The sequence below is a fragment of the Pogoniulus pusillus genome, chromosome 8 (genome assembly GCF_015220805.1).
Source record: "Pogoniulus pusillus isolate bPogPus1 chromosome 8, bPogPus1.pri, whole genome shotgun sequence".
NCBI classification, from domain to species: domain Eukaryota; kingdom Metazoa; phylum Chordata; class Aves; order Piciformes; family Lybiidae; genus Pogoniulus; species Pogoniulus pusillus.
This window is the reverse complement of record NC_087271.1, coordinates 24,706,189-24,719,015: the sequence shown is the minus strand read 5'-3', so window position 1 is coordinate 24,719,015 and position 12,827 is coordinate 24,706,189. Positions and strand designations below refer to the sequence as shown.

The window sequence follows — 12,827 nt, the reverse complement described above, 5'->3', positions numbered from 1 at the left end:
GTGTGAGAGAAGGGTAGGGAGAAGAGCAACAAGTGGCAAGAGCTACAAACATACCTGCTCTGATTTAATTTGGAACTCTTTGAGCTCATCCTCCGTGAGGGGAAGGTAGTTCTCATCATTTTCAGGATATTCCTGCCATCCCATTTCTTTCAGTAACCTAGGTTGTGGAGAAAATAAAAAGGGGCACAGGAATTAAAGCAAGGGAACAATGGCAAAGGAGAGGACACTTTCTCCATGAAGCATGACCTTTTTTCTTCCCCTATTAAAAACCTCCCAATTCACCAGGGAATCCTCTATACCAGAGATCACTTCCACAATGCTTCATATTTACCCAGCTTTTCCCAGACTCAATGCCTTTTACAAATATTTAATCATCAGCAGTCCTGTACAACGTGTAAATAACCAGTCTGGCAGAAGGAAAACAAGGCAGAGATTTGAAATTCTACCCAAGGACACCAAAGGAGGACACGAAGCAATCAAACTAGTACTGCAGCTCAGGATTCTCCTAAAACTTACTATCTGCTTACACCAGATGTGCACATACTGCTTACTCTGTGAAGCAAGATGCAAGCTGAGATACCAAGTAAACATTTTCTTAACACTCCCTAATGTGGTTTTATCATCTTTTTTTTTTTACCCCTCAGCATTTAAAGTAGCACAAGAGTATTCTAAGTGCAGACCAAAGTGGTGTGTGCATGTGAGGCTGTATCTTCAGTCTTCAGACCCTTCCATTTAGGACACGTACTTGTAAATTAACCAGAATCTCACTAGGTTTATGGTATCTCCTGGTGTGGGTAGGTAAACATAAAGGCAGTATTAACACAGTGATATGGCACTAAAGAAGCATAGGAAATTTAATTACAGACCTTGGCAAAGTCTTGCCTCAACTGTCATCAGTGTCTTACGTTATTTTCAATAGGACTCCACCCAGTCCAGCACTAGTCACGAAGCCCACACGCCTCTAGCTCCCTACATGCAAAGCTACTGCTGCTTCCCAGAGAAATGTCTTTGAAATAGTTTCCACCTCCTCACAGTCCAAGGACTCACCCTTCTTTATTCCAGACACTTTATTTTGCTATTTACCCACCTGTGTTCTGCTTCCAATGAATGGGAGAGGTTTTCCCCCTCCTCCGGCAAAGGGAGAGAAAGGCCATTCTGATGGCAATTCTCTTCCCAGTTTTCCTTTGGTTCTGGTGTGCTGTTGCTCTCCATCTAAAGGAAAATAAAAGCATCAAAGTATGTTTGCACAGACTGTGCCAAGAGCACATTTCCAAGTTTAACTTTCTGCTCATGAAAGTAAAGTACAGCATTTTCCACCTTGAGTCAGTGAGGTGTTTTTCTTTTACAGAGTCAGAAGCTGAGAGCAACTTCTACCTGGCTGTAGCAGGACAACGCAACATGAATGACATTCAGTGGACAGCACTTCTGTGTTAGGAGAGTAAGCGCTGGCATTACAAAGCCACCCCCAGAGGCCTCAGAGCGACAGCAAGAAAACTGAGAATGAAATACTTCTCAGCACAGACTTTACATATGCATTAAATCACAGACTTAGGCATTTAGAGCTCTGGTCTCTGAGGCTTGAGCCACTGTTCTACAGCTTTCAGAAGCACTGAATTAAGTTTTCCTGTGGATATAGTCTGACAAGGAAGTTTTAAAACAAATTAGGCATTGTTCCACTCCTTAGAGAATCCTTGCAAAAATCTAGATTACCATGACCATCTGGGACCTCCCCTTCCATCTCCTTCATTGCTTATCCATTTCATTTCATCATGTTACAGATCTCCTCCCATCGAGGTGCTATTCGCTACTTCTGCCAGGTGACAGACCGAGGGAAGTTGCTCCTTTCCTGCTCCATCCTGAATTACACACACCACTCCCTTTTTTCAGTACCCAGCTCCTTAATTATGTCACTATCATATTACAGTAAGGACAGTGATCTTACATCATCCAGCTTGTCGCATTCTCTGTTCTCTGTTATCTCCCCATTCCTATCATCTTTCAGTGCCTTCAGAAATTCACTCTTTTTATCAGTGGTACGGCGCATCAGCTTTGTCAGGCGTGAAGAGCAGATCTCAATGGGAGGGGTGGTGCTGGAAGGACTCTAGACAAGGGGAAAGAAAAAGAATACAGAGGCTTTCAAACTGTATTGCTTAGAAGACTGGGCCCTCTGAGTTCTGTGCTTAACACATTTCCCACACCAAACCACTTCTTTGGCTGGCTCTTAATTCTCAAAAAAGAAAATGAAATGTTGAAGTCCTTTCTTCCCTCACCAGCACACTGTTTTCCCACTTAGCACTATCCATTCAATTTCTTTTTCTGCCCATAGGAGTCAACTCACATGGTCACAAGCATGTTTATTTTGCTCCTTGACAATGTAACACTCTTAAGGAGCAATGGAGCCTACAACAGAATATGAAGACAGAGAACTTCATGCAGGACTCTTACCCCACAAAAATTGAGCCATGGCTCAGTTTGACCTTGTACCTTAAACCATTCTGACAGACTCTACCCCAACATTAAGCCGTGGAGTGGCCACATCCTTAGCTAACCACAGTTGGATGTGAAATAGGTAGCCACAGCCTTGGCAACCTCCTGGAAGAGCACGATGCAGATTCCTGACCATGTACACTCACAGCCCAGAAGGATGAGTGTGAGGCCAGACATGGACAACTCTGGAGCCTGTGGGAAATCTGCTCAGATCAGTTTCATGAGCCCAAGGGAACCTCCCATGCTCTACCACAGCATTTCGGCTTTCTTAATCACCTCAAATGTGTGAGCCAGGCATAAGGCACAACAACTTGTACATTAGCAAGTACAGTAAGCCAAGTAATCCCAGACAATACAATAAAAACATTGCTAGCCAAGGTGAGCTTTCAACTCAATCTATTCCATCACTTTGACCAGATGCACAAAAGAAATCAAAGAATATGTAATTTGAAAGTTCCTGATACCTTACCCTTCTGCTCATACATGGAGTTCATGTCTGGCTACTGTAGTAATATAAAGAATGCAGTCATTAATATGACTATGTGACACCAGAATCTTGCACACATACCTATTCACCTAATGTGATTTTCTCTCTCAACATTAAACCAGATTAAAATTATTAAAGTATGTACTGTTCTCCCACCTTCCCTCTTTTTTTTAAGCTGGGTCAAGAAGATTGCAAATTCAAGCTCTTTCAAATTAACTTCCTTTGCAAAGTATTTTTAATCACACTCATGGTGCTCTGAGCAAAACTGAGGGAACTGAAACATTTGGCAAATAAAAAAAAAAGGGCAGCAACTGCTGCTTATATCTCCAACGCCTGTTGCACACTGGTGTGAAATAATGCCTTTCAGGGAAGGGCATGCTGAAAGGAATACCTCACAGCAAACATTTTTCAGGTGGCTTTTTCAGATTTTGCCTGTTTCAACACAGTAAGGAACGAAAGAGCAATTTTAACAGACAAAGCAACTGTGAATACTATGATTAAAAGCTACCATAGTACTAAAATCTAGCTCTCAGTACAGTTACTAGTTAGACTGCAGTGACAGAAGGCACGATAAACAAAGGAGGCTAAAAAGTAGATGTGTTCTGATAATTTGGAATACTCTACTTGAGCTCTTTGCTAGTGGCTATTTTAATGTTTAATAGAATTGCTGAGGTGCTAAAACTTAACTTCTATACACTAAGGCATGACAGTTGTAGCTAAAGCTTAGAGATGGATTGCTGAAAGGGAATGTAATTCCACCTCAGTTCTGGTTTTACACATACTTTCTCTAGGAGGATTTTTATGTAACATTTTCTTCTAAAGGGGGGAACAACTAGTCATTCTTTGCTAAAAGTTTAGTCCTGAGACTGAAACATCCAGACATCCCTCAGTATTTTTTGTTTTTGTTTGGTTTGGTTTGCTTTTAAATGAGACCCCTATGCATCATCTCAAATTTGTCTAGATGTCAGTCTATGTAACAGGGAGAGCTACTCTTACAGCAGATTCATCTCATTTTATGAATTCAGACTGCTCTTGATTTTGGTTACCACCAACTGACTTCTGGAGACACAGTGTCAGTACTAGTAGGCACCCTTTTAATCTTTTCATAAGAGAGTGTGTTGAAAAGTGCTGTTTTCAACACTGCTGCAGTGAGGGCATTATCCCCATTCCAGAAACAAAAAGACAGAGATTACTTGTAGTAGGCCAATGGGGCTGGGATTAGAGTAATATTTGCGGTCCAATCTTTTGTCTCCTTACTGCAAGTCTTCAACAGATTCAAAGAAAAGTGCATTACAAGTGCTCCATTTTATTTGACAATTTTAAGCCCTGTTTGTTTAGTTGACTGACAGTGGTAAGACAGCAAACCTCAAGGAGGTGCTGTTTGTGTTGGGGAAAACACAGCTGCCTGCTCCTGCTGTCAGGTCAATACCTGACATCTCTGCTGACTATACTTTCATGGAAGACTTTGTTGGGCCATTAGGGGGTGGGCGGAGGAGAGTACTTGTTTACCAGCCTGTGTTACAAAGGGAATGTCATTTTCTGGATCTACCTGGAGGTGAATGCATATTTAAGTTAACATATTTATGCAAAGGTGTCCAGTATGGACATTATAGAAAACTGAAGGCTGATAGTAGCACAAAATACTTGTTCTAAGGACAGACAAAAACAAGGGAAAGAAATAGGGTATAAAACCCTATTTGTTAAAGTGACAGGTGTGTGCTTGTTAACTATTGCTTTTCATGTCTGCTTATAAATTCAGCAGTAGCTAAAGCAAAGTACACTGTGCAAAGGAGGAAATCATAAATATGACAAGGTCTGCTTTTAGAAGTAAGGTCTGTACAGGAGCATTTGCAGAACCAGAACACCACCTCGCTGTTATACTTCTAATACTAACTGACCCATTTCAAATTCTTCAAATACATCATTTATCACAGCCTGTTTTATTTTTGTTCTGTTTACATATGATCACAAACCTGCTGCATTTTGATTCCCAAGAGCAGAGGAGAAAATTTATTCAGTGTTATTTGTCTGTTAAGCTTTGTGGAATTTCAAGGTCCACACCAGCATTTTGTACACAAGCTATAACTGAAGGATAGAAATGCTGGCCAAAACATGTCATGGCACAGCTACTACTGAAAGGTTTTATTTTGTTGGAATATAATGTTATAGTCCAGCGTTCTCTCTACATTTCAGACCAAAATCAGAGGTAAGTCAGCTTTCACCTCATCAGACTACCTCCTTCCAACACCAAAACTAGAAGCAGACACTATAGCTGAAGACATATGTACACTTTTAAAACTCCCTCAACCCCTTCAGAGCTCATTGCTTGTGCTGTTTTTCCCCTAGAGAAAACGAATGAGGCAGATCACTTTTGTTCCCTTTCTTTTCCCACGCTGAGGAACAGCATAGGAATCATTTTACCTATATATTCACATTAGCTCTGGTATCTGCACTCCAATAACATCAAGTCTGGGCATGTCCAATTATTTAAAGCATTATTTTTTTGTTTTCTCTCAATGTTGGAGAGACTGTCTAATACATGGACAAAACCACCAAAGACCTTCCATCCTTTCCATGCAAGCAAAACTCATTTGAACTTTTTCTAGTGTATCAAAATTGTGACAGAATGTGCTAAGAATGTACAAGTGAGTCATCCTTCAAGGGTACAAAGGTTGGTGGTGCCCTATACAGAAAGGACCTTATCAAGTTAAAGCTATAGTAGGTAATACTAACAGTAGTCCCCACCCTCTCCCAAAATCCAACCCCTTACCTCTTTGGGAGAGGTGAGGACTGAGCCACTCGCCAGTACCGCTGGTTTGGTTACAGACACTGGACTGGTAAAAGCAGAGTCACGGCTGGAGGAAAGCGAGCCTGGTTTATGTTCACTTCTGTTGGCTTTCCATGGACTTGGCTATAATGAAGAGAACACAAAATATGGGAAAGTAAATGGTAAGGCACAAAAAAAGGTTATTTGCATGTAGTAAAACAAATACACAGTATCTTGGCTTCTTTTTCTTCTCCAAGTAAAGTCTCAACAAGTTTACCTTGACACCTATTTTTTTTCCCCAAATCACACACAGGTGTGTTTCATGGGCACCACTCTCCTGTAAAACATCATTGGAGCTCAAAGAGAAATCCAATATTGCTCTTCATTAATTGGAATCACCACTGAGTAATGAGGATGGGCAGTAAAAAACTCCCTATAACAGTCACATTTCATACAGGAGCACTGTATGCTGCAAAAAAAGGGTTTGCATCACTTGACAGGAACTTCCCCTATGCAAGGAAGAAGCACATCAAGAATATTTCTGTCCAGGCTGAAAATGCAATTATTTTTTTCATAAGGCTCTGAAAATGTCTATCATAGCACTGATTTAGCAACAGGAAGAAAAGAAAATTAAAGAAAGAAAGAAAGAAGGAAGGAAGAAAAAGCAGCCAGTTTGTTACAGTGCTTGAGCTCTTGCTGTTTTGCTCTGGATACTCTCTGCTGTATCCCTGCAAGCAGACTGGTGATTTGGCTGACATGCAAAGACTACAAGGTAAAATTCTGTTACTTGGAATGTTATTCTCAACCCTCCCTTATCAACCAAGGACAAATCTGCTAAGCATGAGTCTTTACAAAAAGGATCCTAAGATGAAAACTGCATCAAGTAGCACTGGAAATACACCTATAGGAGAATTAAAACATACTGGTTCCTTTGACCCATTAGATTTCTGAAGCCAACTTCAAGTTATTATCAAAGTAACATGTATACCAGTGGGATTCAGGAAAATTTGAGATGCCTCAGATATGCAGTCTGCAGGCAATGAGAGGAGAAGCCATTGTTTCAATACATTCTCACTCCCCACTGGGTTACTTGATTTATTCTGAAATAAATAAATCAGTAAGGGAGGCCATCAGCATTACTCTCGCACTAGAACTTAAGAACAAAAGCAGTCCAGATTACTGAATGGATCATTTGGCATTCACAGCATGTACTCCAACATTCCCTTCAAACCCAGAACATAACCTGATCTGCACAATATTGCCTGGCACCAAAATCCGGGTGTAGAATTACTGTGACACAGAGTTCCTCCTGTAGATCCAGAGGCTGCACTACTTACGTACCTAGCTTACAGCTGCTGACTGTTGTTCTCGCAGCTTCCACAAAGGGGCAGCTTAGACAAGATTCAGACTGACCCCGATCGCTTTCTTAGAGAGGCCACTAGATTGGAGGACGACTACAGATCGTTTGTAGATTTGGACCTTCATGGCTTGCTTGACTGTGAACAATTCGCCCTCTCAATTAGCCAAGAAGTAATGCACTTGCTTCACTGCCACCAGTTCTCCTCCTTTCAACACTATCCATTGCAACTTAACATTGTGTTTGCCTGTGACAGCTTTCCAATGCTACTGACTTTGTCAAAAGGAATTGTCCTGGTTTGAGCTACAACAGACCTAATTCTCTTCAGTGACTTTACTTTTCATGTCAGTCTCTAAGCAACTACACTTCCTGAAGTTAACAGCATGGTTTCACAGTGTCTGCCTCTAACAGTGATAACACTTGATGTTTACAGGTAGAACCAAGGTCACTGCTAAATCCTGTGTTATCATGCTGGGAGTGCAGTATGAAAGAAGTGGCACCTGCAGGGAAAAGCAGAAAGGACAGATGATCCTAAACTGATCACTAAGGTATTCCATTCCATATTCATCATATCCAGTGTAAAGCTGAGAGATCACAAGGATTAAGCCCCCTTCTTCAACAGCCAGCAGCTGATGAGAACTCCCTGTTCTGCCTCTGATCCCAATCCATGAGTTCCAGAATCCAGTTCCTGAATCCAGTTCCCATCTGATACTGAGTCCCAGTCTGGGACTTCCATAGTGCCTGCCCACACTATCAGTGTTGACGGTGAGGTAATTGTTATCAGAGTCCTTGAGTTCCTTACTGTGTTTGTGTATCTTTCATTTTATTGATACTATTTTCATCAAAGCTGGTTTAGCTTTCTTTTTCAGTCAGTAAGTCTCTCTCTCTTACTCCCTTTCTCTTCCCCTTTGAGAAGAGGGTGGGGTTACCAGAGAGCACTTATCATTCCTTTAGAGGCCAGTCCAGCCCTTACTCTCGACAGGAATGTTTTGTCCTATCATCACATTATGCACTGCAATTTCTAGACAACTTTTCTAGAAGTCTTCAGAATAATGCATTCTACCACAGCTACTTTGTGTATGTACCTTTAGCAAAGTCATCATGCATGCAATTTTCTGGCTAAGGATATACTGATATTCCACCTTTTAGCTTTGCAAACGGTAATCATTCATTGACAAACCCACCACTGATGACACCAGCAGACAGTTCTTCTCTATAGCCATCCCCATGCTTTGGAGCACCACACTTACCCAACAACCACAGCACCATGTCAGGGCACACAGACTTAAAAATTAGTATCTAAATCACTAAGTGCATATTCATATCCTGCTTAACATGAGTGATCTCTTGAGCTACATATTAAAAGGTAATACTTCTCCACTAGCCAAATAGGATTTCATATGTAATTAATGCTGTCATACTTTAGGTATGAATCAGGTGTAACCCTGGTTCAGTTCAGTAAATACTTCATTAAAAGGCATGTAGGCAGCTAACATTACATATAACCATAACAGCAGATTTAAATATAGATACACAATCTGGAATGCAAATAAAAGCTATATAACATGCAAGACAATCTACTCTTACTTTTGATGTAAGCTGAACTTCCATAGCACAGTTACAAGGCCCTGTCAGAGAGAGCTATTTTTCAAATTATAAAAATTAAACTATTCATTCTGACTGTAAGCACTGATGCATGTTTTTTTTTTTGTTTCATCTGAAGATTAAAAAATCTTTCCCTAATTTCAGAACACACTAAAGCTTCAAAAATAGCTCCTCAAGGGGGAATTAACGAAAACCTTCTAACCATGGACTTGAGAAGTAGTCAAAACAAATGCAACGGTGACTATACAGCAAGGAATCAACACAGAGTCCAAATTCTACAATTTCAGGCAGCAAGTATACCATAACCAGCTGCAACAGACATATACATAGCTTTCAGAAGTGTATTCAAGCTCTGCAGCTGGTACAGTACTAACTTTCAGACTTCACAAGTTATCTTTGCACATAACAGCATCTAAGACAGAAAAGCTGTAAGCATTCCTGTTCGCTAAAATTCTGTTTGAAGCAATCAAAGACACAGTTTAACACTCTGGAGAGAAACTGTATGTTTGTTGTGGCAGTGGGTTTTTTTTCCCCCCTCTTTAAAAATCCCTCAGACCATCCATCTAGATTAAAGCAGGTAACATTATATATACACAAGTATCAATCAAGCTGTACAACTGAAAATGAAAGCCATGGGAGGTTCCCTTTCCATTAGAAACTCTATCTTGTTTAACTATGCCAAACAAGTACATATATGAACTTATAGCTGTATACAGACTGAAAAAGACTTATTATTAATAACCTCTACAATGGGCCACTTTATCCCATCTCACAGAGGAGATCAGTTGTCAAATTAAGTGTTTATACAGGATTATTTGACAATTTTAAGCAACAGGATTTTTCCTGTAGCTGGAAGAATTTAACCTGAATTAAGAAAAACTTATGAATGGGAAAAAAAAAAGCTCTAAATTTGCTTTCTTACAAAAAAAAAGTTGCTGATGTTTCCTATTTTGCATTTATCTTAGAAGTGTGTAAGAGTAGTTTAATCATAGGGTATATTTTGTTGGAATGCCAAAGTCAGCATTACTAATTAAATTTTGGTACTTAAAGTATTTGGACATTGTTTTAAAGAACAGCACAGCTAATAATTTTCTTTAATTAAGAAGACTGAAAGTTTCTTAAATACTTTCACTATCAATCCTATGAAGTTTTTAGAGCATCTATACATACCGATTCACTGGAAAGAAATGGGTAAGATACAGCCTAGAACTAAGAAACAAAAATCTACTTGTTTGTTTGTTGTTTTTTTTTTTTTAACACTCCTGTACTTCTTTCAGTAAAAGAATTAAAGCACAAAGGCCATTACTTTTCTAGGTTGTCTTTAAGGCTCAGCTAAATTACAGCTTAATTGCAGGATGTTACAATCTAATCTGATCTTAGCCTCAATTGTGTTTTAAACACATCAAAGTATTGTTACCCAATAAAGATTTTTCAAAGTAATCACATGAACATCATAGTACACATTCTACTTCTCCAGCACTGCTTGTTTCATCTAATTAAGATAAGGATTTGTCTAATGCATGAGAACACACCCACTGAAGCAGACATTAGCATAGTCAGAAGAGAAGTTAGTTCTGTGAACAAACAAGACCAAATGGCATTTTAACAGTGAACAATTTCAGCAGTAAACAGAGGTCTAACTGTAAAGATCCCACAAACTAGTAGATTCCAGCTCTTACTATTTGCTAGGGGTTTGACACCTTTTCAGAGGGAGAGTTCTCCCTTATCTCAGTTCACTGACTTTGCAGGAAAACCCTCTACCTTGGAAGGAGGAGCTGCAGGTTTAGGAACCAGATTTTTGTAGACACTTGGGACAATGGTGGTGGCTTTGTTGCCATTTGCCAGGTGAGAAACAGGTGATGTAAATGCAGCTGAGAAGGCAGCGGCAGGATCCTCTTTTGAAACCTTTTTGATGACCAGCATCTTGGTAGGTTGCTTGGCACTAGGGGGGTTTTCTGTGAAAATAAACAAAGAAAGATTCTGAAATATAAACATTCAGTTTCATAACAGCTTCAGTTCTCTATCTTAGCAGCCCAGAACAAATTGTGTAGCATCTATCAGCTGTTCTTTTGTTTCAACCTTTAGCAAAGATACAGGATAAGGATGTCAAAGTCCAATCTTTACATACAACCACAACAGCTCCCTTGACACAAAGAAAAAAAAAACCCTACAGTGAGATCAGCTAACAGCCTTTCATCAAAGTATAGGAATAAATATTATCTTTTTTTCCCCAAGCAGTCATGGATTAGCTTTAATTCACTAACACAGCAAAAATACTTTGCATAACTTACACCTGAGAAGTCACAGTGGTTTTATAAACAAGCACAAATAATATTTCCTAGCTTAAATCCACACATTCGCTGAACAATTTAACAACAGTAATAGTATAAGCAGCCAGAAGAAGTACAACTGTCATTACTTTTTAAGCAGAACAGCAGCTACCTGACAAGCATGCAAAAAGAATATGATACAGTACCATAGCAAGAAGTGGTTTTGAATTATTTTTGGCATTTGTACAATTTACAGCGCCACATTTTAATTAGAGATTACAAATCTGTATTTAGTTGCTAGAACTGGTACTCTGTTTCACTCTTTAGTATTTTTTTTTTTAAAGGCAAGGACTCATATATCACATCAGACTTAAAAGCAATGCTGTTCCGAGTTATAACAACAACAAAAAATACCTCAAAAAACCACAGAATCATAACAGTTGAATTGTATTTCTAAGAAGATCATAAGTAGGAATTAATGTCTAGCTGACTCTAACTTGCTCTGCCCTTCAAGTGATGCCTGCATTAAATTGTAACTGCAGCAAGACAAAAAGCAAACACAGAACAGTGACATAACTGCTGCCAGCAGTTTTTTTTATGACAAGACAAGCTTTTCAAGTAGACAAAAAAGCCAAGAGATAGTGTGAGGACAAGACCGTGTGAGGAAAAACAGCAAAGGAGAGAAAGCTGCAAACTTTCTGCTTCACTTAAGGCTTTAAAATTTCTTTCAGCATTCTGCAGAGTCATGTAACTACCTTTACCTACCCCATACTCCAGAAGGTGTTCCTAATGGTTTGTTCTGGTTGTTGTGTCTTCCAGCTTCTGGATTCAAAGATGGCTGTAAAAGCACAATGCAAGTAAATACAAAATCATATCATATAGTAAAAAAAAAAAATCCCAATACATAATATTCTGCTTCTAGGAGCTCAGAGTACTCCTAGATTTCTCTGAACAGTGCTTGAATTAAAAGAGAGTACTTTGATCCAAGACATTTAAAAACAAAAAACAAAAGTCTGCATTCTTTTTGAGATCTGCTTTGTTTCCAACAGAACTATCAGAGGGTTCAGGATAGGCCCCTTTAGCCTTCTACTATAAAACTAAGTAGATTCCACCAACCAACGCATACACAAAAGGTGCTTAATAAAAAGATAATTAAACTAACATCTCAAAACACAAACTAGAATGAACATCATCAGTATCTGAAGTATCTAGTCTACCTTCCCAAATATTTTTATACAGTAGTTATGCTTTAACCAATTAAAAACCCCACAAACAAACAAAATCAACCAAACAAAAAATCCACCACAAAAACCAAACAAAAGCAATGTTAAGCTCCTAGTGGAATGTTATAATAAATATATACAACTTTATCATAGAGAAAGATTTAGGATCTGCTTTTCAGGACAATACTGCTTGCAGAATCAGTGCTCTCTGTATAATTACCTTTGATTCAGTATCAGAATTCAACTTAGTGGAACAATTAAGGACATGCCCAAGCTCAAAGTGAAGTACAGAAAAATCCAAGCATTTTAATGACAAGTGCTCCTGATTAGCTTCTCCTCATCCCCATCCCAAATAACTTCTGTTCAAAACAAAACCATCATTTTCCTCTTTTAAATGAATTCTTCATATGTTAGTTACTATGGTGACAGCATAAGGCTCTAATAATGAGCTTCTGAAATAGTAGTCATTCCTGTTCTATAAGAGTTCGGAAAAAAATGTCACACCATAGTATAAATTCCTGCCTCAGACTCCAAAAAGTCCTGTTTCAGTGTCTCATTTTTCAGCTACAGGCCAGTTGTATAGCAGGGGTGCTCACACTGCAGGAGAACTTAAACACCCCATTCTACAGAC

The 12,827-nt window shown here is 39.2% G+C and overlaps 1 protein-coding gene across 1 annotated transcript in view; it reads right to left on the bottom strand.

Annotated features, from left to right (window-relative positions):
- Positions 1–12,827, bottom strand: part of GPBP1L1 (GC-rich promoter binding protein 1 like 1) — a 34,852-nt gene that overhangs the window by 1,675 nt on the left and 20,350 nt on the right. Inside the window, exons 6-11 of the mRNA XM_064147656.1 lie at positions 11,739–11,811; positions 10,465–10,658; positions 5,745–5,885; positions 1,943–2,101; positions 1,088–1,212; positions 55–157 (exon numbers count right to left, since the gene is read on the bottom strand). Coding sequence (XP_064003726.1) covers positions 55–157; positions 1,088–1,212; positions 1,943–2,101; positions 5,745–5,885; positions 10,465–10,658; positions 11,739–11,811 — 795 coding nt within the window. The remainder of the gene's footprint in view (positions 1–54; positions 158–1,087; positions 1,213–1,942; positions 2,102–5,744; positions 5,886–10,464; positions 10,659–11,738; positions 11,812–12,827) is intronic.